This window comes from Theropithecus gelada, chromosome 7b, assembly GCF_003255815.1.
Source record: "Theropithecus gelada isolate Dixy chromosome 7b, Tgel_1.0, whole genome shotgun sequence".
NCBI classification, from domain to species: domain Eukaryota; kingdom Metazoa; phylum Chordata; class Mammalia; order Primates; family Cercopithecidae; genus Theropithecus; species Theropithecus gelada.
In genome coordinates, this window is record NC_037675.1 from 107562809 (window position 1) to 107590119 (window position 27311).

The 27311-nt window shown below is 40.8% G+C and overlaps 1 gene segment (V, D, J or C); it reads right to left on the reverse strand.

Annotated features, from left to right (window-relative positions):
* Positions 1–27311, reverse strand: part of LOC112628818 — a 1133279-nt gene that overhangs the window by 295173 nt on the left and 810795 nt on the right. The window contains 1 exon segment of the C gene segment in view: positions 1456–1462. Coding sequence covers positions 1456–1462 — 7 coding nt within the window.

Here is a 27311-nt window from a genome sequence, read left to right on the forward strand (position 1 = left end):
TCCTCCAGACTCCAGAATGGTAGATCCACCAACAGCTTCCATGGTGTGCCTGAAAAAGTCATGGGAACTTAATGCCAGTCTATGAAATCAGCCATGGGGGCTGTACCATGCACAGCCACAAGGGTGGAGCCTCCCAAGTTCTTGCAATCCCACCCTTTGCATCAGTGTGTCCTGGATGGGAGGCACGGAGTAAAAGGAAATTACTTTGGAGCTTTATGATTTAATGACTGCCCTGATGGGTTTTGGACTTGCATGTGGCCTGTAGCCCCTTTGCTGTGGCCAATTTCTCCTATTTGGAATGGGAGCAGTTACCCAGTGCATGCACCCCCCGTTGTGTCTTGGAAGTAACTAACTTCTGTTTGATTTTACAGGTTTATAGGCCAAAGAAACTTACCTTGTCTCAGAGGAGACTTTAGACTGTAGATGTTTGTGATAATGCTGAAATAAATTAAGACTGGGAGGCTGTAGAGAAGGGATAACTATATTTTGCAATGTAAGAAGGACATGAGATTTGCCATGGACCAGAGGTGGAATTATATGGTTTGGCTCTGCATTTCCACCAAAATCTCATGTTAAATTTTGATCCCCAAGTGTCGTAGGAGGGATCTGATTGGGAATGGTTGGATCATTGGGGCGACTTTCCCCTTAGCTGTTCTGGTGATAGAGTTCTCACAAGATCTCATGGTTTGGATGAGGTGTAGTGTAGGCTGGATGAGGTGGCTCACGCTTGTAATCCCAGTGCTTTGGGAGGCTGAGGCAGGTACACCATGAGGTCAGAAGTTCGAGACCAGCCTGGCCAATACAGTGAAACCCTATCTCTACTAAAAGTACAAAAATTACCTGGGCATGGTGGTGCGTACCTGTAGTCCCAGCTACTTGGGAGGCTGAGGCAGGTGAATCGCTTGAGCCCAGGAGGTGGAGGTTGCAGTGAGCTGAGATCGTGCCACCACACTCCAGCCTGGGTGACAGAGCGAGACTCTGTCAAAAAAAAAAAGAAAGAAAAAAAAGAGCCCGGGCGCAGTGGCTCACGCCTATAATCCCAGTACCTTGGGAGGCCGAGGTGGACAGATCATGAAGTCAGGAGTTCGAGACCAGCCTGATCAATACAGTGAAACCCTGTCTCTACTAAAAATACAAAAATTAGCTGGGAGTGGTGGTGCATGCCTGTAGTACCAGCTACTCGGGAGGCTGAGGCAGGTGAGTCGCTTGAACCCAAGAGGTGGAAGTTGCAGTGAACTGAGATCGTGCCACTGCACCCCTCCAGCCTGGGCAACAGAGCTAGACTCTGTCTCAGAAAAAAAAGTTTGGTGCATCTCCCCTTGCTCTTTCTCTCTCCCCTGCCAACATGTGAAGAAGGTCTTTGTTTCCCCTTCACTTTCCATAATGACTGTAAGTTTCCTGATGCCTCACGGTAATGCTTCCTGTTAAGCCGGTGGAATTGCAAGTCAACTAAACCACTTTTCTTCATAAATTTCCCAGTCTCAGGTAGTTGCTTAATGTTAGTGTGAGAATGTATTAATACATGGGTTTGAACAGTTCTGGAGATCAAACATACAGAAATGTGACTATGCTAATGAATATTGTATTATAAACATATCTTTTGCCAGAAGAGTAGATCTCAGGTGATTTTTTCACACACACAGTAAATTGAAGGCATAAAATGATCACTCTCTGAGATGATAGGCATGCCAATTACTGTGATCACGATGTGCATTTCCCCAAGTACATCAATACAGTAAATGGTGTACCTTAAATACATACAATTTTATTTGTCAGAGATAGCTCCATAAAGCTGAAAAGTTGTAATGCATACTTATGTTTCTACATATTTTGTCAATATAAACATGAGAATATAAACAGAAGAACTTGTACAAAGGTATGTATAACAGTTTCGTTTATGAGATTTATATGGGAAACAAATTTAAATTCCATCAACAGGAAAATAGATATACATATCGTTACTTATTCACGTAATGAACTGATTTATTTACTTAATAAACTGTCATTTATTAATGTCATAGACTGATTCAGAGATAAAATATCTATCTGTCCATGAGTACATACCTATGTATATATATGATGACAAAACCTTGATAGATGCAATTACATGAATGAATCTCACACATAGCAAAAGTAGTGACTTACAAAAATGATCTACACTATTTTATTCCATTTATATGAAATTCAAAACAAGAAAAATGGACTTATACCAACAGAAATCAGAACATTTTTCTATTTGCATTTCTCTGATGATGAGTTGTTGTTGTCAGTTACTATGAGGTGAACAAAGTGGGATGAACGCAGAAATGAAGACAAAGACAAAAAGATGTGTTTTGAAAGAAGGGGTCAGGGGCTCCTTTCTTCTAGTGAAGAGAGGCAGCCATGAGCTTCCACAGCCCTTCTTTTTTATTAGGTAGAAAGAGCGGGGAAGAGAGATAACGGTTGGTCAGCTGCTTGATTTATCACAGTTATACATAATTGCTTTTTTTGTACAACAGCCTTCAGATGTTCCTATAGATAATCACAAGGAACACTGCGCTGGTGGGAGTGACAAGCCTTAGCAATCGTTCTGGCGGCAGACGCAGTTTGTCAGTTTTCCATCATTCTGCTTTCATGAGAACAGTTTTCTGTTTATTCATACAGTCTCCAGTGGTATACTAATTTGATCACGATCCCCATTTTCTCTTCGGCCTGTAACAATTAGTGATACTAAACATTTAAAAAATATATTTGCTGGTCACTTGCATGTATTCATTTGAGAAGTGTCTATGTCATTTGCCCACGTATTAGTCCAATTTCAAATTGCTGATAGAGACATACCCGAAACTGGGAACAAAAAGCGGTTTAATTGGACTTACAGTTCCACATGGCTGGGGAGGCCTCCGAATCATGGTGGGAGGCAAAAGTCACTCCTCATCTGGCGGTGGCAAGAGAAAATGAGGCAGAAGCAAAAGCGAAAATCCCTGATAAGCCCATCAGATCTTGTGAGACTTATTCACTATCAAGAGAATTACATGGGAAATACCGGCCCCCATGATTCAAGTACCTCCCCCTCGGTCCCTCTCACAACACCTGGGAATTCTGGGAGATATAATTAAGGTTGACATTTGGGTGGGGACATAGCCAAACCATTTTTAATGAGTTGGCCCATTTTTAATGGAGTTGTTCGTTTTTTGCTTCTTGATTTGTTTAGTTCCCTATAGATTCTAGGCATTGCGGCTTTGTTGGACGCAATGTTTGTGAATATCTTCTCACGTTATGTAGGTTGTCTGCTTACACTGCTGATAATTTTGTTTGCCTGTTTGTTTATCTTGCTGTGCAGAAACTCATTAATTAGGTCCCACTCATCTATTTTTTTGTTGCAATTGCTTTTGGATACTTAGTCAAATTTTTTTTTGTCAAAGCTGGTGTCGAGAAGAGTATTTCCTAGGTTGTCTTCAAGGATTTTTATGGTTTGAGGTCTTACATTTAAAACTTTCATCAATTTTGAGTTAATTTTATATATGTTGAAAGTAGACGTCCAGCTTCAATCTTCATCATACGGCTAGCCAGTTGTCCCAGCACCATTTATTGAACAGGGAGCCCTTTCCTCATTGCTTATTTTTATCAGTCTTGTCAAAGATGAGGTGATCATAGGTGAGCAGCCACACACCACTCAGAATGGATATCGCTAAAAAGTCAAAAAACAGTGGATGCTGGTGGGGCTGTGGAAAAAAGACAACACTTATACACTGATGAGGGGAATATAAATTAGTGTTGCCACTTTGAAAAGCAGACTGGAGATTTCTCAAAGAACTTAAAACAGAGATCTCATTTTACCCAGCAATCCCACTACTGGGTATACACTATAAAGTAAGCAAATAATTCTCCCAAAAAGACACATGTATGTGTATGTTCATTGCTGTGCTATTTACAGTGGTGAAGACATAGATCAACCCAGATGCACATCAATGGTAGACTGAATACACAAAACGTAGTGCATTTGCAATATATAGCACTGCACAGCCATGAAAAAATAATGAAATAATGTCCTTTGCAGCAAAATGAATGGAGCTGGAACACTTAATCCTAAACAAATTAATGCAGGAACAGAAAACCAAATACCATATATTCTCCTAAGTGGGACCTCAGCATTGAGCACACATGGACATAAATACGGGAATGATAGACACTGTGGACTGCTGGAGAGTGGTGGGAGGGGGTGATGGAGTCTGTATTCTAAACCTCATCATCACTCAATAATCCCATGTGACGAGTGCATGCATGAACCCTCTGTATCTAAATTAAATTTGAAAACAAAATCCTTATGTGAGAGCTGACTGAAAGCACTGAAGAGGACACTTGTTTTGGAGATGGACCTGCTCCTCATCCTAACTTAGGTGCTGGAGATAAGTGTGTGCACGTGTGTCAGAAACCTTCAAACTGTACATTGAAGATCTCTGCATTTTTGTATATGTTAATTTTATTTCATAAATATAGAAAATAGACATTTGCATGAAAATATTTTATATTGAAATTAAAATCTTAATAAAATGTAAAGAAAATTCAAATAGAAAATGTAAATGTGACTATTACAATAATCATTAAAATGCATTCACCTATATCTACTAAAATAAAATCCCAGAAATAAAAAAGATAAAGTTGACATATGGAAATGAAAAATTAATAAATGCACATGTCACAGATAAGTAAAACATGGCTAAAAAATATGTGGAACATTTTATATTATTAGTTATACATTTTATATTATTAGTTATATATTATATATACATTTTATATTATTAGTTATGCATAATATAACATTTTATATTATTACTTGTTAGTTAAACTAGTGATATAATATTTTAACCTGGTTTATTAAATTACTAATATTTTGTGTAAAATCATAACTGGGACAGCCGACAGGAAAATAACAATATTTGCAAGCACATGATCTAAGTGTTAATATATTCTCAATGTTGGCCCAGGTCTTACACTTCAACTTTGTAATTATATTGTGGACTTGTTTGAGTCCTTGGAAAAATTAATTTTAAGAGATGACTTAGAGTAATCATCTCCAATATGGAGTAACTAGTATCTCTTCTGCAAAGAAATTGAAAATAGATAGTACATGTAAAGTCCTGAGAAGAAACTGTGTCCCACGGAAAAGGGCTTATCCTATTTGGTTGTGATACATTTACTGTTAAAATTATCACCTTCACGATGTTTTAGAAAAGTAAAGCAAAGCATGATGAATTGAAGTGTGATGTTGCTTGTTTGGTACAACAGCTGGATGAGGATAATGAAGAGTCCTGCGATCCTGAGGAGATGGCCTAATCCAAGGACAGGTGCTGTGGACTCACATGGGTCGCCTGCTTCTGCCTGTCCCGCAGCCACTCCCAGAAGCCTTCAGGATACAGGGGTGGGGATGGGCCCCTGAGACGACCCAATGAGATCTGGGAGTGAAGAAAAACTTAATGATCTGGGATAAATTTTAAAAATTAAAGTAAAAAAACTAATTGTAAATTCACAAATTGTGGTTGTTTATATTTACAAGGTAAGAAGCAAGGTTATGATTTGTGAATACAATATGGAATAACTAAGATAATTAAGAAATAATTGAAATAATTATCATTCATCACCTCAAATTCTTATCATTCGTTGTGACAACCTCATTTGAAATGACCAATATTTAACAGTAGTTAAATGAACAAATATAAATTAATTCATGTAAACAATTAAAAATAACCAAAATCAATTGTGAAATACTCTAATAATTTATATTTAGGTCATCATTAAGTTTGATCCTTTATGACTTATTTTTAGAATCATTTTATTGTAATGTTTAATATGAATGCTTACACACATGTGCGTATTGTATTTATACATTTTCCTTACTTGTTTTATTTTTTGTTTGTTTGAGATGGAACCTTGCTCTGTTGCCCAGGCTGGAGTGCAGTGGCACCATCTCAGCTCACTGCAATCTTTGCCTTCCAGGTTCAAGCGATTCTCCTGCTTCAGCCTACCGAGTACCTGGGATTACAGACGCGCACCACTATGCCCGACTAATTTTTGTATTTTTAGTAGAGACGGAGTTTCACTATGTTGCCCAGGCTGGTCTCGAACTCCTGGCCTCAAGTGATCTGCCCACCCAGGCCTTCCAAGGTGCTGGGATTACAGGTGTGAGCCATCGCACCCGGCCTACATATCTTTCTATGGGTTTAAATTCATGTCCCTATAGCTATGTAGCTGCTGATGTCAACAAATGTTAATAAAACTCTGGAAAATCAGTGCAAATAATTAAGAATGTTTATTTCTTGAAAGTGTATACATATATATAATTTTAAAATTACTAAAGTTTAAATAATAACTATAATAAATTCATAATAAACACAAGTAATAAAATATCACAGCCTAGAATGCTCCAGAGTCCGGCAAACACAAACCTGACTTTTCCAGCTAATGAGAAAGGAAACCTCCCTCTGCACCTGCTCCTGGGACCTGTCCCGTCCTCAGTGGGTCCCGAGCGCCCCCTGGTGGCCCCGCGCACCCCTGCAGGGGGTTTGTGTCTGGGCTCACACTGACCTCCCCTCACTGTGTCTGTGGTACAGTAATACACGGCCGTGTCCTCGGTTTTCAGGCTGCTCATTTGCAGATAGGTGACGTTTTTGGAATCATCTCTTGAGATAGTGAATCTGCCTTTCACAGACGCGGCGTATTCTGCTGTCCCACCTCTAGCTTTATTTCTAATGAAACCTACCCACTCCGGCCCCTTCCCTGGAGTCTGGCGGAACCACTCCATGTAGTGGTCACTGAAGGTGAATCCAGAGGCTGCACAGGAGAGTCTCAGGGACCCGCCAGGCTGGACCAAGCCTCCCCCAGACTCCACCAGCTGCACCTCACACTGGACACCTGCAAACACAGAGACAGAGAAACAGTAGATATGAGTGTCACGCATAACCACTGTTTCTCTCACTCATGTCCCCTCACACTCAGTGTCTCTACTTCTCCATGAATTACCTTTCAAAATAGCAACAAGGAAAACCCAACTAGGCCCAAACTCCATGGTTGGTGGTCTGTGTTCAGTGCTGATCACCAGGTGGAAACTCCTGGGAATCCCAGGCAGGGGCTCTTCTCCCAGAGCTGCAGGGCTGGGCTGGTTTTCATCAGCAGAGGGAGAACCGTATTTGCATGTCTCCTACTATATAGCAAGCTCTGGGGTGGGACACCTGAGGAGAGCACGGGGCCCAGATAAGTTGACTGTGCCTTGCAGGAGTTTGCTGACAAGGATGGTATTTGGAAAATATGCTGCATCATTATAAAACTATGCTGTGATAAACGCTTTGAACGGATCATCCTTTTGTAGTTTTACATATTTGTGTAAATTATGTTTTGTTGGAGCGAATGGTTTCTCCAACTACAGATGCTCAGGATGTGTCTAAGAGCTCATGTCTGGGATGAGTAAGCCCTGATATCTGGAATTGTGCTCCTCATCACTGGGCACAACTACTCCCTGAACCAATGACAGAGGTGGACGTGCCTAGTGTGGTTTGTGGCTCCTACTTTCTGTAGTGAGAACAAGTGTGATTTTGCTGCATTCTAGCGTTCACCTATAAATATGGTGAGAACTAGGGTTCAGGTAGATAAATTCTGAAATATTTCTGAAATGTAATATACTTTTTTTCTATCTTTCTATCGCTTCTTCTATGTCTAAGTTTCCATTTGTTGCTTGCAGTAAATTGTGTAAGTTTTAGTTTACAGATAAACTTCCACATATTTAAAGTGTACAGTTGATAAACGTGATGTAACCGGCATCGTAATCAAGGTGGATAAGAAAATTCTCAACATTTCCTTTTATTCTTCTGTATTCTTCCTCCTTTTCCCTTTCTTTCTTCTATAATTTCCCTGGTCACTACTAATCTTTATATTGTTGCAGATTCATTTGAATTTATCAGAATTTATAAAAATGAAATAACATAGTATATATTCTTATTTGTTTGGCTTATTTTAGCTAACATAAATAATTTGATATTTTACCTTATAGTTGTGTATATCAGACATTTACTTATTGTAAATGCTGGGTAGTAGTCTAGCAAACAAATTTTACTATAATTTTTTTACTAAGCAACTGAACAATATTTCAATGTTTTATTATTCTGGGTCTTAAAAAATCTGCTATTATGCTTGGATATGTACATAGAAAATGAATATATTTTTCTTATTTTTGAAACTGCATCAACAATAACAGATAAAAATGGAAGATGGAATTTTGGAAATTTTCTTTAATACTTCCGATAATTACAGTTTCCAAATAAACAATAAATCTGAAGTTTAGGGATAAGCAAGTTGTTTTAGAGAGTAACAAAGCCAGGGTTTGAAATTACCTAAGGCAGAATCTAGAATATGAAATACAGGTTATTGCAAAAAAAAAATACAAATCTATATTAGATTGCTTGAAATTGACTGTGCTGAGTGTTTTGTAGTGTGAAATTTCAAGGGACCACATGCCAGGCCTTTATCAGATGCTTTTAACAAAAACACTGCAAAAAAACAAACAAACAAACCAACCAACCAAAAAACAAACAAACAAACAAAACCCAGGGAGTTAATTATTGGGTTAATATTTCACAACTACAAATCAATTCAGAACAGATGTGGTGGCTCATGCCTATAATTTCATCACTTCAAGAAGTAAAACAAAGAGAAGCACATGAGACCAGGAGTTCAAGATCAGCCAGGGAAACTTTGGGAGAGTCCATTTCTGTGATAATAAACTTTTTAAATCAGCTGGGTATGGTGGTGCACCTCTCTAGTCCTGGATACTCAGGAGGCTGAGGCAAGAGAATTGTGTGAGCGAGAATTTTGTGATTACAGTGAGCTATGATTGTGTCACTGCACTCCAACCTTTGTGACAAAGCGAGACCCTGTCTCTAAACATAAACAAAAACAAAACTCAGTTAAGAATTTCACACAATCTTAAGATTACTCCAATAGAAGATATTGAATTGAGCATCCTCAGAGATCCTCTGGTGCTTCTGATGTTTCCAAGCAGGCAACTTACCTCAGACATCCAGAATAGGCTGATGCTCTTAGATAGTAAAAAGTCTGCACACACGACATTGAAACAGGACCTCTGTCTAACTCCCACCATCCTCTTTCATGTTCTTCTCTTTTTCTCCTTCTTTTCATTGTTTTCGCATGCTTATGAACAGTCTTCTCATTATTTGTAGACCTGCTGGTTGCCCACCCATATTGGACATTGATCTCTTTTTTATTCACTATTTTTATAGTTGCTACACAGAATTAATCATCAGATTATTTTTTTGATGCCTGACTGCTGATAACTTAAGGCTCATTCCTCAATTACCTCCTTTTTCTTAAACCAAACAATGTGAATCTAGTTAGAAATCACTCATTTGATGCTGTTTGGAGGTTCAAATCCCACAAACCCCTTCGTATGAATGAGAAACCTAACTCTTCCTGGACTACCAAACCACTAAAAAACACTAAATCTACTGAATCAGTCTTTTTTTTTTTTTGCCATATCAAGCCAATTTAGCCATTCTTGAGAGACTCTCACTACCCTTGGCAGGTTAATTACCTCTTGAGGTAATTACCTCTTGAGGTAATTAACCTTTTCATAGTCACATGGGGGAGTGTGCAGCACCCACAGATGTGACATTCACATTGCATTTTAGTTGAGATCTCTTGGCCTTTGTATAGCATCATATACAACTAATTCTGTGAGCTTTGTGTCACAGCTCGTATCGGCAGGACACACCTAATTCCTGAACCACCTCCAGGTCAGAGCTGGACATGCCTGGTGTGATTTCATAAATCTCTGTCATGTAACAAAATAACAAAATTATTGTGCTGTATGCTAGTGTTTCCCTAAAAATATAAGGAGTGTCAGAGTTCATTCATGTGTATATTCAGAAGGGTCTGATTTTTCATATGTTATATATAAACAGAATATATAATACATAATTATGTACAATATATTATATATGATGTATAATACATAGCTATATCACATATTTTATACAAGTTATATATAATTAACTAAACCTTTAATTCTGTGTTGAGAAATTAAAAAATTTTTCAGGTTGATGAGTGAAGTCACCATGCCATTCTTCTGTGATTTTCCTTTTTTATTTCTCATATATTTTATCGGTCTTTGTCTAACTCATTTTCTACCAAATTATACGTTTGAATTTTTAATATTTTAATGAGGTGAAATGAGCAAATAATAATTATTCCATAACGTGTGCAATTTGACAAATAATGACATAAGTATTACCTTTATTAACATAGAAAAAGTCAATTGCCCTCAAAATTTTCTCTTGTTTTTCTGTAATTCTTGTTTATTACACCTTCCCTTTTTCACACCAGGTTTATAGTCAACAACTGATCTTCTTTATGAAACTGTAGTTCACATTTTATAGAATTTATAAAAGTGGGATCATATGTGTACTTTTGTTTGGCTTACTTTTTTCATCATAACTACATGTGAATTTACCCACACTGCTGAGCGTATCCAACAGTACGTGATTGGAATAGAGGGTGTTGTTCCAATGAATGAATTTACCACAGTTTGTTTACTGATTACGCTGCTGATCAGTATTTGGATTGCTTCCAGTATTTGAGTATTATAAAGAAAGCTGCGGCCGGGCGCGGTGGCTCACACCTGTAATCCCAGCACTTTGGGAGGCCAAGGCGGGCAGATCACGAGGTCAGGAGATCAAGACCATCCTGGCTAACATGGTGAAACCCCGTCTCCACTAAAAATACAAAACATTAGCCGGGCCTGGTGGCGGCGCCTGTAGTCCCAGCTACTCGGGAGGCTGAGGCAGGAGAATGGCGTGAACCCGGGAGGCGGGCGGAGCTTGCAGTGAGCCAAGATTGTGCCACTGCACTCCAGCCCGGGAGACAGAGCAAGACTCTGTCCCAGAAAACAAAAACAAAAACAAACAAACAAGAAACAAAAGAAAGCTGCTACTCAGCTACTCAGCTTAGAGAAGTACACAGCTTAGAAACATGTTCTTATTCTTTCAACATGAACAACAGCTAAACAAGAAAAGCTGCACTTTAAACCTCATGTCTTCAGTACATCAGGTCATTGAAGTTATAGAACTCTGTGTATGTCAGTTTGTGTGTGAGAGAGAAGCAGGGAGAAAAGGAGACAGAAAAGAACAGAGATCCTACATAACTGACCATAATTTATGAGGTGCTCAAGTAAAAACAGGAACTTAGTTTTAATGTAAAAAGTCTGCATAAGAAGGAAAGGACAACTTCATGCACCTACATATGGTTTTATATTTTTAGAAATATCATTTTGTGATAAGACAAACAATCACAGACATTAGGATAAACATAGTGGCGGGTGTTCAGTGGTGAAATACGACAGTGATGCAAAACCCCATCTCCAGCACCTTTTCCCTCCTATTGCACCTGCCTTGATGTGTTCTGAGCGCCCCCTGGTGTCCTGAGTGCCCCTTGGTGATCTGAGCATCCCCTGATGTTCCTGAGCTCCCCTGCAGGGAGCTTTGTGTCTGGACTCACAATGACTTTCCCGCACTTTGTCTTTTGTCTAAAACTCCATGGTTGTGTACTTCTTGCTCAGGCAGCTTAACTGTAAAAGAAACCTGTTTTTTTGGACATGGGTCTGGAGATGGTGACTGGACTCCGAAGAGTGGGTTGGAATTCGTGCTCCCTCACGACCTGTCCACCTGATCCACTCAAGTCCCTTCCCTGGGGACTGGCAGATCCAACTGCAGCAGGAATCACTGGTTGTGATGGAGAATTCAGAGACAGCACAGGTGAGGGAGTGGCTCTCCATGAGGTCTTCACCAGGCCAACAGTGCACTGAGAAACAGTTGTTGGCATGCATGGATTCTAAACAACATGTTGAATTCACAGATACACACATTTTGAGGAGAATGAAGAGCTCACTTTTGTCCAATTTGTGGGTATCCTAAAGCAAATCGTAGATTCTGAGGTTAGAATCAGATAAATATATGGTCACATTCCCCCCCAAACTTCCAACCAAATAAAAAAGAGAAACTGCTGTCAGGAGAATGGGCATTGGATTATTACCTCTATCTATGATAATGGTGATTTTCAGAACAAGGGTGACCCATGATAACCTAAAGGTGTCCTAATTCTGAATCCACAATTAGACCTGAGCGGCAATCACTGGCAGGGGAGGTCACCCCACAAGGAGAAACATCTGACTCTGAACATTTGCATCTCTGAGGGCCCTGAGTTGTACAGGAACAGCTCCTACTTCAGATTCAAAGTAAGGACAGACTGTCCTTTATCTTCAGGAGGTGAATATTAGTGTGTGGAAAAAAAGAATTTTCCTACTTAAGATTTTGGTGCCTGGACAGAAACCAAAGAATATAGGAAATAAATGGCTTCAGCATAGGTAGAAGAATTCCTTATAAGAAAGGCAATACTGTGCCTGGATCCTAGATAGAATTCAGAAACGATAAACCTGGGATAAAGTAGAAAATTACAATTGTTTGCAGGCTGCATTCTTGCTTTCCTATGTTATCTAAGATAATCAAGTAAAATCATGGTTTTTATACGAAAATGCATCAACAGTGTGTTGGCCCAGAGAATGCACCACCCATCTCTTCAACATCAAGGAGTCCCAAGGACCAGGCAGGTACCCAGCTGCCACTCTGTGACAGTCATCAACCGGTTTGCGCCAAAGACAACCATCCTGGAAGCTCCTACCAGATAATGACTGTGCACAGTGAAGACACTGAGGTGTGGTTGCTGCTGGGCACATGGGGGACTCCTGGCGGGCGACTGTGCTCAGGGAGGAATCAATGGCACTGATGGGCTTAGCTTGGAACACTGGGTAGTTAGGAAGCTCCATCAGCTTCCCACCCTTCTGCATCACTAGTTGTAAGATTGGCATCATGGGCTGACAGTGTCTACAGCCTCACCTGGCCTCCTCTGCATTTTCCTACCTTCATCAATTAAAACTGCCTTTGTGATATGTGAGAGTATTTCCTCCTATACTAGCAAACTTTTCTAACTCAGAAACTTCATGGTAGGAGCAGAACCACAAATAAACAGAGGATCCCAGGAGAACTGTTAGAGTCGGAGAAATCCACAGACCCTCCCCGAAAAAGCAGACCTTAACCTTCATCTTCACCTGAGCCTGGAACTGCCCCTGTGTTATTTGGGTGCTGAGTGCCCCCTGCAGCCCAGCCTCCTTCTTTCTCCCTGCAGGAAATTGTGTGTCTGGGCTCACACTGATGTCCCATCACTTGGCATCTTTCACACAACAATACAGGGCCAAGTCTGGCTCTCAGACTATTCATTTGCAGATACAGCGAGTTGTTGGCGTTGTCTCTGGAGACGGTGAATCTGCCCTTCCCAGAGTCTGCTTAGTATGTCTTTCTTCCATTGTACTTTACATCTATTACTCACTGCAGCCCCTTCCCTGGAGCCTGGCCTATTCAGCTGATCCAGCAACTACTGAAGGTGGATCCAGAGGCTGCACAGGAGAGTCTCAGGGACCCCCATGGGCTGTACCAAGTCTCCACCAGCAGCAACTCACACTGGACACTTGCAAACAAAGAGACACTGTGATCAGAAGCTGCCACGTATATCCACACTTTCTGTCACTTATATCTACTCACACTCAATATCTCCAGTTCTCCATCTATCACCTTTAAAAACAACAACAAGGAAAACCCAGCTGTGTCAAAATCCTATTGTGAGTCACTTGTGTTCACTCCTGATCACCAAGTGGAAACACCTGGGAACAAGGCTGGGGCTCTTCTTTCCGAGCTACAGAACATGGGCTGAGCTGGTTTTCATCAGAAGAGGGAAGGCCTTCTTTGCTGGTCTCCTCCTCTATAGTAAGATCTGGGGATGGACGCCTGAGGGGAGAGCAGGGCCCAGAGCAGATGTGAGACTCCTGGAGGAGTTTAGAGGCAATGGCAGCATTTGGGAAAATTTAAATTCTTATTATGCGACTGTGCCATTAAAATTACTAAGTAATTATTATTATTTTTACATATTTGTATTATACAAATAGAAATATAACTGCATTAAGCAAACTTTAAGAGTTATAAAGAAATAAATAAGAAACAATAAGAAAATAGAAGACTTCAATGTCTTACTTTCAATAATGCATAGAACATCCAGAAAAAAAATTATTAAGAAAACAGTGGACTTGAACAACACTATTAACCAAAGTAACCTAACAGACATCTACAGATCATTTCAACCAACAGCAGCATAATATGCACGCTTCCCAAGCACAGACTAAATATTCTCCATGATAGGTTATATGTTAAAGGAAAAAAAAAAGTCTCAACATTTACATAAGTAATGCTAAAGTTCTCCAACTTTCTCAAAAATTGATGTGGCACCAACCTTTCAAACACTTTCTATAAGGCTACAATTACCAAATTACCACTAATAGACAAGGGCAAGAGCAGAAAAATAAACTACAGACCAATATTCCTAATATACACAAATAAACCACCTGCCCAATAATGATCAACTATATTCCACAAGACTAAAGGAATCGTGCACTATTACCAACTCAAATTTACTTTTGAGATGCAGCAATAATTCAATGTCCTCGAATCAATGTATGTGGTATACCAAATAAAGGGAATAAAAGAAAAAATTCCATTAACTTCTCACCAAACACAGAAAATTACATTTTAAAATGCAAAGTTTCATGATAAAAACTCTAAACACAGTAGTAATACAAGATAATAACCTGTAAATAATAAAAGTCATTATGAAAAGCCATAGCTATTATCCTACTTAATGGTGAAAGGTTAAAATATTTTGTCCCAATATCTGTAACAAGGCAAGAATAAACTTGGAGTCATCTTACTTTTAAATTTCAAAATTAATTTAAAAATTGAGTAATAAAAACCGGATGTTATTGGCATAAATGCATGTAGAAAGCTCAGAAATAAACTGATATATTGATGGCAAACAAATTTTCAGTGTGAAATAAATACATAAGAAAATACAATGGCTAAATAGGACTATATCCAAGAATATATAATGGCTAAATCATAGTCTCTCCCAAAGAGGGGGTCAGAAAAACTGGATTTACGCATGCAAAGAATTAAGAATTTTAGGTCAGATTTAATTTTAAAAACACTCTAAATGGGTTAAAGTGTTAAATGTATGGACTGCAATTGTAAAATTTTCTCTCCCACAAAAAAATTAGAAATGGTTTTCTAGATTTTACATTAAAAGCATGGACAACAAAAGCAGAGTTGAACAAGTGGGACAACATCAAAATAGAAAGATCCCGCAACGCAAGGAAAAATTTCCAGCCTACAGAATGGGAGAATATAGTTGCAAGCCACGCATCTGAAAAAGTGAGAATAGCCAAAATATACATGTAGATTGTAAAACTCAGCAAAATTATAATAGCCTAATTGTAAAATGCTCAGTTTTACAACTTAAAAAATTTTAAGACCATAGATCTCGTGTTGAAGGTCCTTCTCCATGGGCAAGTATACGTTTTATGGTGCAATTAGCTAAGTTACATTTTGCAGTTATTCGATCCAATACTAACCTAGGGGGTGTTGTAAATATACTTTATACATGTTATTAAAATGTCATTGGTTGCCTCTAGGTTAGGTAGATTGTCACTGATAACCTGGGTGTGCCTGATTCCATCAGAGCAGCACCGGAGTAGGTGAAACTCCATGGTGATTCACACTTCAGCTCTCTCTGACACTTCGAGCTCTCGCCTACTGATGACGTATCTCGTGGACATTGTACATCCCTAGCCACCCCCCCAAACTGTCATCCTCTACATCTCACAGAAAGGTGGCCTGTCCATCTGTAGCTTGTCAAACCTGTAAAACAAACAGAAAGAAACTCTAAAATAAAATAATATTTATTTGAGGATGGCCGTCACAATGGGAATATGCATGTTTGCATTCAGGTAGGTAAAGGAAGACAAGGGTTTTGAAAGAAAAATGAGGAGGGTTAGACGAATAGCTTTGAGACTATTATTCCGGGTTAGAAGCATGAACAAGAGCGACATCAGTGTAAGGTTGAACAGGCAGATGCTGGGCAGATGCACTTGGAGAAGTAATTACTTTATGGTTGCAGTGGCCTTTGTGCAGGTTGTGGTTTTTCAGTCTATTTACAATAGTTCTTGTTATCAGGGATGAGTGTGAGAACCCTCCCTCATGGCCTTCTCCAGCTTCATTTGTCAGGGTTTTAACACTAGTGGCTCCGTTTTTATTCTGGCAACTTTGACACCCACTTTATACCACTGCTGCTGAAGAAGGTGACCCCATGGCAGTTTGCACAGCACAGGATCAATTCCGCATCCACATCTCATGTTGACCAAGCAAGCTTATCGCCTGCAGTTCCCACCGGCCATTTGCATTCCCAGATGAGTCTACACAGAACACAGTGTAGGGTCCTGAGCAATGGGAGTGAAGACAGTCTCATCAGTCGCTCCCACATAGCTGCAGGAGCCACAGCCTGAGACCCACCTGAGCTCCAAGAAAAGAGCTTAGGCCCTAGAATTTAGACCACAGAAACCACATTTTATATTTTCAGGGAGCAGGAAAAGCCAATGAAAGAGGAAGAACAACAACTAAAACTTAAAAAAAAAAAAAAAAAAAAAAACACATAGATGGCAGGCAAACGCAACACTAGATCCGTGCTGATTCTGATTTGCATACTTCAGTGTCAGGAGAAGGATCAGACATGAAACCTGTGAGGTTCTACATGACGCTGACCCCTGGCCCAGCCTCTCTCTTTGTTGTAATCAGAATCCTAAAGACTATTCTCATCAGGGAATCTTTCTGAAGTTCCTGTCCTGAGTCTGATTGGAGAAGGCTCACCTTGCCCTGCAAGGCAACCATGGTTGAGAAGTTTTCATCTCTGTAAGCATCAGTCTGCATTTTGTGCATATGAGAATAGGTTCTCATATTAAAATAATCATTTTAAAAATATGTAGAGATGACATTGGCAAGCACAGAATTTCGAACTTAGAGAGGTTCACCAGAGAAACTGCAAAAAGAAAGTCCCACATCCTGACAGAAAATCAGCCTCCGTCTGCACCTGCCTCTGGGGTTGACTCTGATCAGTGGGTCCCGAGCGCCCCCTGCCGCTGATTTCCCCCCGCGTTCCTGCAGGGAGGTTTGTGTCTGGGCTCACACTGACCTCCCCTCACTGTGTCTTTCGCACAGTAATAGACAGCCGTGTCCTCAGCTCTCAGGCTGTCCATTTGAAGATACAGTGTGTTCTTGGCGTTCTCTCTGGAGATGGTGAATCTGCCCTTCACGGAGTCTGCGTACCATGTGCTACCCCCACCAGTATTAATAGCTGAGACCCACTCCAGCCCCTTCCCTGGGGCCTGACGGATCCAGTACATGTAGTAGCTACTGAAGGTGAATCCAGAGGCTGCACAGGAGAGTCTCAGGGACCCCCCAGGCTGGACCAAGCCTCCCCCAGACTCCACCAACTGCACCTCACACTGGACACCTGCAAACACAGAGACACTAAGGTCAGAAACTGCCACACATATCCACTGTTTCTTTCACTCATGTCCACTCACACTCAACATCTCTAGTTCTCCATGAATCACCTTTTAAAACAGCAACAAGGAAAACCCAGCTCAGCCTAAATTCCATGGTGAGTCTTCTGTCTTCAGTGCTGATCACTGAATGGCAACACCTGGGAATCCCAAGACTGGGGTTCCTTTCCCAGAGCAGCAGGGTCAGGGCTGGGCTGGTTTTCATCAGGAGAGGGAGGGACCTATTTGCATGTCTCCTACTATATAGCAAGCTCTGGGGTGGGACGGCTGAGGAGAGGACAGGGCCCAGGGCGGATGAGAGTGTCCGTGGGGGTTTTGATGACAATGATTATATTTATGAAAATGCTGTCTTATTGTGAAATTGTTCTGTGATAAATATTTAACAACCGTCACGTTTTTACTTATGTTTACCTATGTGTATATATTATGTTTTATAGGAGTCAGTGGTTTCTTCATTTACAGATGTGAAAGTGAACCCACACATGGAGGGGCTGTGTATGTGTCTAAGGGCTTATATCTGGCATGAGTGAGTCCTACTATCCCGGCCTATGCTCCTCACAGCTGGTCTCAGTTGTTCTCTTAACCAACTCTAGGAAAGAGCTAAACGTGCCCAGTGTGGTTTGCAGAATCCACTTCCTGTCACAAGAACCTGTGTGATTTTGCTGCATTTACCTAAAAATATGGAGAAAAGGTTCAGGCAGGTAAATGTTTAGGTATACCTGACATTTAACATATTTATTTGTTCCTTCCTATCATTCCTTCTTTGTCTAAAATTTCAGTTGTTTACTTGTAATAAATTTTATAAGTTTTAATTGACAGACAATAAAATTCACATTTAACCTGTACAATAGTAAACGTTGAAAAAAAATTCCTATTTTAAAGAAGGTGACAAGTCAGCTCCCCTCAGCATTCCTCTTGGTCTTTTATATGATTTTTGTTTTCTCTCCTTCCCTTCTTCTACTATTTCTTTATAAAACTACTAATGTTTTCATATGTCTTTAAACTAGCTTTCATTTTCTAGAATTTATAAGAATAAAGCAATATAGTATATACTCTTATCTATTTGGCTGATTTTTCTCAATACAAATATTGAGAATTAAAGCTTTTGGTGGTGTTTGTTTATTTCTTATATATAGTGTGTAGCATTTCAGCAAACAAATGTAGCATAATTTGTTTTTCCATTAAGTTGCTAACTGAACTTGTATTTTTTATTACTGAGTCTTACTAATAAGTGTGCTACTCAGCTCGGTAATGTACATCAATGGAAAATTATATATAAATTATATAAATATATTTCTTTTTACAAAACAATAACAGATTAAACAAGAGAATGTGCTGTTTGGCAAATTTTCTTTAGTTTTTCAGATAATTAAAGTTATGTGATAGAAAACAAACCTGTAAACCAAACACTATCCAAGCCTAATCTCAATAGATTTAGGAAGTTCATTTTTCCAAGATTAAGGACATGCTAGTGACACAGCCTCAGGGAGTCCTGATGATATGTGCCCAAGGTTGTGGGGCACAGCTTGGTTTTATACAATTTAGGGAGACAGGAGACATTAATCGATATATGTAAGATGTACATTGGTTTGGTTCAGAAAGGCAGGACAACTCGAAGTGGGGAGAGAGCTTCTAGATCATAGGTAGGTATGAGACAAATGGTTGCATTCTTTTAAGTTTCTGATTAGCCTTTAACTGAATGCACAATTTACAGGAATAGTCACATAGACCATAGTCTGCGTTGGCGAAACAATAGAGCAAAGATAGCAATCAGATGTGCATTTGACTTACATGAGCAGAAAAATCACTGTGTCTGTCCTTGGTCCACAAGGGTTTTCCTTGTGGTCAAATTTTGAAGGAGGTGTGTAGCTTTGTAAAACCTTAGCAGCTATCATTTTAGGGAAATAATGGAGGGGGTTTGCCCCAAACAGTTTCCAGCTTGACTTTTCCCTTTGGCTTAGTGATTTGGGGGTCCCAAAGATTTATTTTCCTTTCACAAATATGGAAATCTTGGGAGAAACAAGTTCTTGTAGAGAGAAACAAAGCTATGGTGTTAAACTGAGGCAGAGGCTGCCATATGACATCTAGCCTATTACAAGATAAAGCTATAAACATGTGTTGGATTGCTTAAATTTCAGCGTGGTAAATGTGTTGTGTGAAATTCTCAGGAACCACATACTGAAGGGCACTGATAAAGTGAATTATATATGGCCTGAGAAGGACTCTGTACTTCTATGTTTGAGTCTTTGTGGACAAACCGTAACCTGCCTGAACAGGGAGACAACGTTGAAAACCTGACATAGGAGTATGCACCTGTAACAATAGCTGAGTCTTAGCCAATTCCAGCAGCCATACCTCAACCACTCATACACTCTCGAGTGTGCAAACTGTGTTTAAATAAGGCAAATTCCAACCTGTAACCAATCCAGCTGTTTCTGTACCTCACTTCCGATTTCTGTACATCATTTTTTTTTTAAATCTATAAATCTTCTTCCACCACGTGGCTGAACTAAAGTCTTTTTGAATCTACTGTGATTCTGGGGGGCTGCCTGATTCATGAATCATCCGTTGCTCTGTTAAACTTCTTTAAATTTAATTCTGAAGGTTTTCTTTGATCAGCATTCCTATTCTGTTGAATCCCTTTGCCCTAGAATGGGGACAGTCAGAAGAGTGTTCCTTTCCCAAAGTGTCTAAGAGAGAGGGAGAGCCCATACTTCTGAAATGCATTCAGACCCACCTCCCTCATCAGCATTACAGAACTGAGGAATTACCTACCCCGCAGGGGCCAGCCACTGAAACCATTATTCCAGAGGCACTGGTGGAGCCCCAGAGGAAATGAAATAAAAATCGAGGTTCTGACCAAAGTTTCATCAAGAGTCACCTTCATTCTGTCATGGAATCAAATCCTTACCGTAGGGCATGGCAGGAGATCTAGAACGACATGATAACAGTGGAGAATATTGGAGCTGTGAGAGGGAACAACTGGGAAAAACAGGAGAAAATATACATGTTTAACTCAGTAGACTTCAAGCTATTTACATGTTAATTAGGCAGAATATTTCATAGCTAATGAACTGATCGATCATGAGAAATAACAGAGAGATGACACATGGAGAATGCAACAGTGGGAAGCTGAGGTTCAAGTTCTGATGTTTGTTTACTGATACTTGTCCCCTGCCATGTCCAGAACTTCATGAGTACAGAACTCCTCTAATAGAGAAGCAAGCTCTCACAGGACATGGTCCTCAAAATGATCTCACTTTCAAGCCTCAACCTTTTTTTGGGTTTTGCCCTCTACAGGTTGAACTCCTGGCGTGAGTGTGTCTCTCAGTATTTGCGCACATTGAATTGATAAAATTGTTTTTGTTCTACATCTTCCAACTTCTAAGATATCTGAAAACTCTAAAATTTTCTCCTTTCAAATTTGGTTCTCACTGATTCATTGGGTTACGTAAACGCTCCACGTATGATGGGATATGGAAAGACACATCAGTAGTTTTTGCTAAATTTTTTATATTTTATTTTATTTTTATTTTCAAAAATAAAGATGAAGCCTCACTATGTTTCACAGGCTGATCTCAAACTCCTAGGTTCAAGTAATCTTCCCACCTCAGCCTCTCAAATTGCTAGGATTATAGGTGTTAGCCACTGTTCCTGAACATCAATTACTTATTTTAACTTTTTAATAGCATTTTTGTTCTGAAATGAGTGTAATTCAGGTGCTGGAAAAAATTTTCCCCTCAGGCTCCTCTGCAGCAGCTCCAGGGCTGACATCTGTGTTGAGTGGGTTCTGGGCCTGCCCTGCAGCTCTGCCCTCACCCTGCAGGGGAGGGTGCTGTTTGGGCTCACAGAGCCTATTCTCCCAATGTCGCTCTCCCAGAATGAAGGGGCTGTCCCCTGTTCACAATGCTCTTTTAGCAGCATCTTATGCTTTTGAAATTATCTCTTGAAACAGTGACTTGTCATTACTATACCCGGTAAACTGCAGGGAGAGCCCAAGCACAGATTCTATGAAACCACCAGAGAGTCTCTTCCCTGGGACTGTCAGATGCAATGACACAGTCAAGGGCCACGAGGAGTCCAGAAACTTTCAGAGAATTCGTAAGAGCCTCATTTCTTTCAGAATTCTCTATTCAAAGGTCATGCCAAACAGTATCTTCACAGAGAGAACTACATGGCTCAAAGCCCACGAAAATTAAAACACACTTGTACACACACACACACACACACAAGCACACGCACACAGTAGTATATCTGATTCTTACAGTAATTGACTCTTAATTTGGGATATTTCCTAGTAGCAACTAAAGGTTTCTGAGACAGATCACAATCAAATTAAAATAAATTTTGCCAAAGTTAGGGCATGCCTGGAATGAAAATTAAAGTAATCACACAAAAGAGTGTGTGGTTAATGTTGTTCCCCAAAGATGATTTTTAGGGCTTTCAATACAAAAAGGGGGAGAAAAGCTGGCTAGAGGGGAAAGAGGGATGGGATGAAAATTTATATGTTATGAAAAAGAAGCACACAGGGAAATAGAAAATTATGTACTTTTCCTGCACTAAGTCAGCACTTTACATAAATAAAAGGAACAAAGAGTAACTATCTGTGAAGATATTTAACTTTTTTATCTATAACTATTTTCTTAAGAATGAAAGGAAAATCGGTTTCTTGTGTGGATCATCTTTATGTCCCCCCCCAATGACGTAATGAATTCAGATCACAAGTTTTTATTTTCCTTTCATATTTTCCCCACCTTTTCCTTTTCAAAATCTTTCAGAGGAAGCATTTTACAACCGAATAAGTTTCTGGTCTCCTGTTTTGTTTTACATTTCATGGGTAGGAGGTTGTAGTCCTAGACAAGCAGGTTCTATGTTGTTCGTATAGTTCACTGTTTCCTGTGTTTCAAATGTTGGGAAGTCTCACATCCCATTAATAAGAAAACTGTGGGAGAAAAAGAGAAGTAAAACATAGAAAATAAAGGAGGAAACAACAAACAATCCAAAGGGGAAAAATCCTGAAAACTGATATAGGCCTTGCAACTCTGGAGGCTGTACGTTAGTAGGATAAACAACAAATATCTGAGTCAGGTCACAGTCAATTTAGGAAGCTTATTAATATGGTTTGGCTGTGTCTCCCTCCAAATCTCATCTTGAATTGTATTCCCACAATTCCTGTGTGTCACCAGAAGGACCCTGTGAGAGGTAATTGAATCATAGGGGCAAGTCTTTCCCATGCTGTTCTCACGAAAGTGAATAAGTCTCATTGGATCTGATGGTTTTATAAAGGGGAGTTCCCCTGCACAAGCTCTCGCTTGTCTGCCACCATGTAAGATGTCCCTTGCTTTTCTGACATGATTCTGAAGCGTCCCCATCCATGTGGAACTGTGAGTCAATTAAACCCTCTTTCCTTTATAAATTACCCAGTCTTGGTTATGTTTTTATTAGGAGCAGGAGAACAGACTAATACATTTATTTTGCCAAAGTTAAGAATCCACCTATGATCTAGCCTCGGTGTTGGAAATAAAGCTCGCAGTCTTAAGGACAACGAGCACTCGGAAAAAGGATTTCTCAGCAAAGCAAATTTATTTCTGCACAGAGGGGTGCTTCTCTTTGGCCAGTCGCCACAAGAGCACACAGCACAACAGAGGACGAAAACTTTTAATCCTCACACAAATCCTGTCCTTGTGCCCTTTCCCATTGGCTGGGGTCAGACTACACAACGTAATATAGGACCCATTGGCTAAACATTTGAACTTTTTGTTAGTGTGCATGTAAGGCAGAGAGGGAAGAGGGAAAGGGGTCATGTGTGGTGAGCTAAAGAGCTCGTTTTCTCCCCAGATATGGAACAGAATGTGAGCTAGTACTGATAAGCCACTCGTGCTGTGGCATGCCTGGGCTTGTAGTAAAGGCAGAAAGAAAGAAAAAGAGAAGTAAAGGGAAGGGGAGGGGTACTATGGATTAAAGAATAAAGGATTGATCAGGCTATTTGAAGAGAAACCTTATGATATTCCACATACAGGAAGTCCTGAGACATGTACCCAAGGTGATTGAAGTACAGCTTGCTTTTATACATTTTAGAGAGACATGAGACATCAATCAATATATGCATAATGTACATCAGTTTTTTCCTGTAAGGCAGGACAAATCAAAATGGGGGCTTGCAGGTTAGAAGTAGATAAGAGACAATAGGTTGCATTCTTTTGAGTCATTTATTAGCCTTCCACTGAATACACAATTTAGTCTGACTCAGTGAATCTTCATTTTTACATAAATGATAGTGAAGAGGAAGCAATCAGATATGTATTTGTCTCAGGTGAGGCTCAGAGAAATGACTTTGAATAGAATGGGAGGCAGGTTTGCCCAAAGCACTTTCCCGTATAGCAGCCTCATTGTCTGTAATATCATCCAAGGTTCTTTGTGTCATGGTCATAAAAATCAGGGATGCAGACACACGAAGGGTGACGTTAGAGCAGAAGTTCAATAGGTAAAAGAAAAAAAAACGCTCTCTGTCACAGAGAGGACTCCCAAATGGGTTGCTGTGCCACAGTAAAATTTAAGGATTTTTATTTTTATTTTTATTTTTATTTTTGAGACAGAGTCTCGCTCTGTCGCCCAGGTTGGAGTGCAGTGGTGTGATCTTGGCTCACTGCAAGCTCCGCCTCCCGGGTTCACACCATTCTCCTGCCTCAGCCTCCCGATTAGCTGGGACTACAGGCACCCGCCACCACTCTCAGCTAATTTTTTGTGTTTTTAGTAGAAACGGGGTTTCACCATATTAGCCAGGATGGTCTTGATCTTCTGACCTCATGATCCACCCGCCTTGGCTTCCCAAAGTGCTGGGATTACAGGTGTGAGTAATTGCACCCGGCTAGATGTAAGGATTTTTATAAATGTGCTACTGGGGAAAGTGTATCTTATCAACATAGGGTGCAAAAGCAATTAGTACCAGGTGTGCCATCTGCATAGCATGAAGTCTCTGGCAGCCCCACCTCATGCTTTTGTTATGCAGGGGAGCACTACTCCATGCTGCTTATCTCCTTCCACCATGCATGTGCTAAAAGGGCAGGAGGGGTTTCTGTGCCTGGTCCCAGGTACCTCTTGTAGTCGCAGGCATCCCAAACCCTATGCAAGGTTCCAGCTTTCCTATCTTAGCATGCCCCCAGAAAAGGAAAGGCCCGTGCTCACAAGGCTCACTATTTTTACTGGGACCCATCCTATGTGTGTGAAGTTTGGAGATTACACCCAGACACACCCTCTCTGTGGCAGAGTCGCTTATCTGTATTTTGAAGCCTGATCTTTCAGGCTGCTCTTTGCTAGAAGTGATTTTGTTGAACTGTGTGTGATTAGAAAAGAAGTAACTTTTGAGCTGATTTTTGTTAGAAGAAATGTTTTTGCCAGAGGCTTTTTTTATCCTAACTATCTAAATTTTTTTTTCTAAATCTAATGAGCTGTCTCCAGGGTTGTACATCTCCGTTTTTTCCTTCCATTCCCATGGGATAATTTCCTTGTTGCTACATGAGTCCAGCCCTCCTTTTCATGTACATGGACTATCCAACCATCACGCATCCAGGAACAGCTTCAGGAAATGTAAGCTGCCAGCTGCCCCATCAGCCTCCACCTGCACAGTGATCATTCCTTCAGCTTTCACACACGCTGGAGGATTTTCCACCCAGAAGGGCCTCTCACACCCACTCCCAGTACAGTTCTGGGACCCTGTATACTTCCCAGATACAGGTACTTATTCCTCCCCTTTGCTGTTAATTTCGTTTCATTTATTTAAAATTCACTAGGACATCATCAATGATGGGAGGGACCAGCCTGCCCATCCTATTTTCTGTCCACTGACTGACAAGGCCACCTGTGAGGCTGATCACCCTAGTGTGCTGCACTGAGGGGCCATCTGAACATACACTGACACCAGGTGTGTGAGTTATTAGAGAAGACCCGGGGTCAGCAGGTGACTGTGCCCCACAGGACACAGGTCTGTCCTGCAGTAGAGCCTGCATGACCTGGAATTGTACGTGTGCATGACCCGTGGTCTCAGCAGATCAGCTGAGGTCAGCTTCAGGCAATTCCTGTGTAACCTGCCCTGGGTGCCCACAGAGGACAGATGCATGACAAGGATGTAAGGGAATGATGTGGGTTAGGGGAACTGATGTTCAATTTTTATTGAGGCTCTACTCTGCACCTGGACCTTATGGAAGACTACAAAGAAGAGAACAAGAGTCCAGCCCCCAATAGCTCCTGGTTTAGGGTCAGCTTTAGTGGGATTTTAGAGAGTAGAAGACACAGGGATGATGCTGGAGTAGTTTTCTGTTGGATACTTTGGGGGAAGCAGAAGGTGGGCAGGAATCAGGACTCCATCTGTCTGGTTCTCATTATCTACATGGATTCCCATAGTGGAAAGTGAGAGACATGACCTAGAACACAGCCCCCAGGGCTGATATCAGAGATGCCTGCTAAGTAAATGACTCAGCAGAAATGTGGTGGGGTTTTCATCTTGGATTTATTTTTCTTTCTAAAAATAATTTGAGAGATGTGTCCAGCCTTGGTGGGCTGCTTCTCCCTCCAGGAGACAGAGCTAACACAATTGTATCTAGGAATCTCCTTGGCTTTCCACAGAAGATACCACAGACTAGGTTGTTTGAGATAAATATTAATTTTCTTACTGTTCTGGAGTCTTGACGTCCAAGATCTGGGTGCAGAAAGGGTTATTTTTTTGAAAGGCCTCTTTCAGGCTTGCAAAGGGCCACCCTCTCGTGCAGCGCGTCCTCACATGGCCTCTCCTCTGTGTGTATGTGGAGAGGTCTCTGATGTCTTCCACTTCTCATAAGGACAACAGTCCTACTGGATTAGGGTTTTTGCCCTCTTAAAAATCCCTCTCTCCAAATACAGAGCCACTGGGACTGGGGTTTCAGCATATGAATTTATGGGCAGGACGCGATGCAGTCGATGACACCAATCAAGGGATGGCGAGAAGCCTTGGAATATTTTGCTTTTCAAGAATGTAAAATGGGCCTTGTGGGAATTTGTCGAAAAAAAAAAAGGTGCCAGTGACTGTTAAAACCTCAATGGTAAACAGATAAATTTCTCCCTCCTTTCTTGCCTGCAGTGAGGATGTGAGGAAGAAAAACCACAGATAATAAGGAAAGAGGAGCCCTGGGGACAGCTGAAGTGCTGGTGAGGAGGGAGAGCACTGAGCAGATGAGGAAGCCCCGCCCTCCCTGCACCTGCTCCTGACCCGGCCTCCTGCTCTGTGGGCCCCGCGCGCCCCCTGCTGGTCCTGAGCGGCACCTGCGCCCGCCCCCTCCGCCTCCCTGCAGGGAGGTTTGTGTCTGGGCTCACATTCACCTCCACTCACTGTGTCTCTCGCACAGTAATACACGGCCGTGTCCGAGGCGGTCACAGAGCTCAGCTTCAGGGAGAACTGGTTTTGGACGTGTCTATTGAAATGGTGACTCGACTCTTGAGGGACGGGTTGTAGTTGGTGGTCCCATTGATGTACCTATCTGTAAGCAAAGGGAAAGAGAGAGATCCAAAACCCAGAAGCAGGCAAGCTCCTCATCAGCTGGTGTCTGGGCCTTTGGTTTGAACAGATGCAAAAGAACCTGCACTCACCTTCAGGGAAATGATGAACTTGGTATGAAATTGAGATCAATTTTCACTTACAGAGAAGAAAATATTACAGACATGTATATATCTACGTGGGTGTGTACAGGTTTCTAGGATGTGTACAGGTTTCTAGGATGTGCTCATACACAGAAGGAAAGCA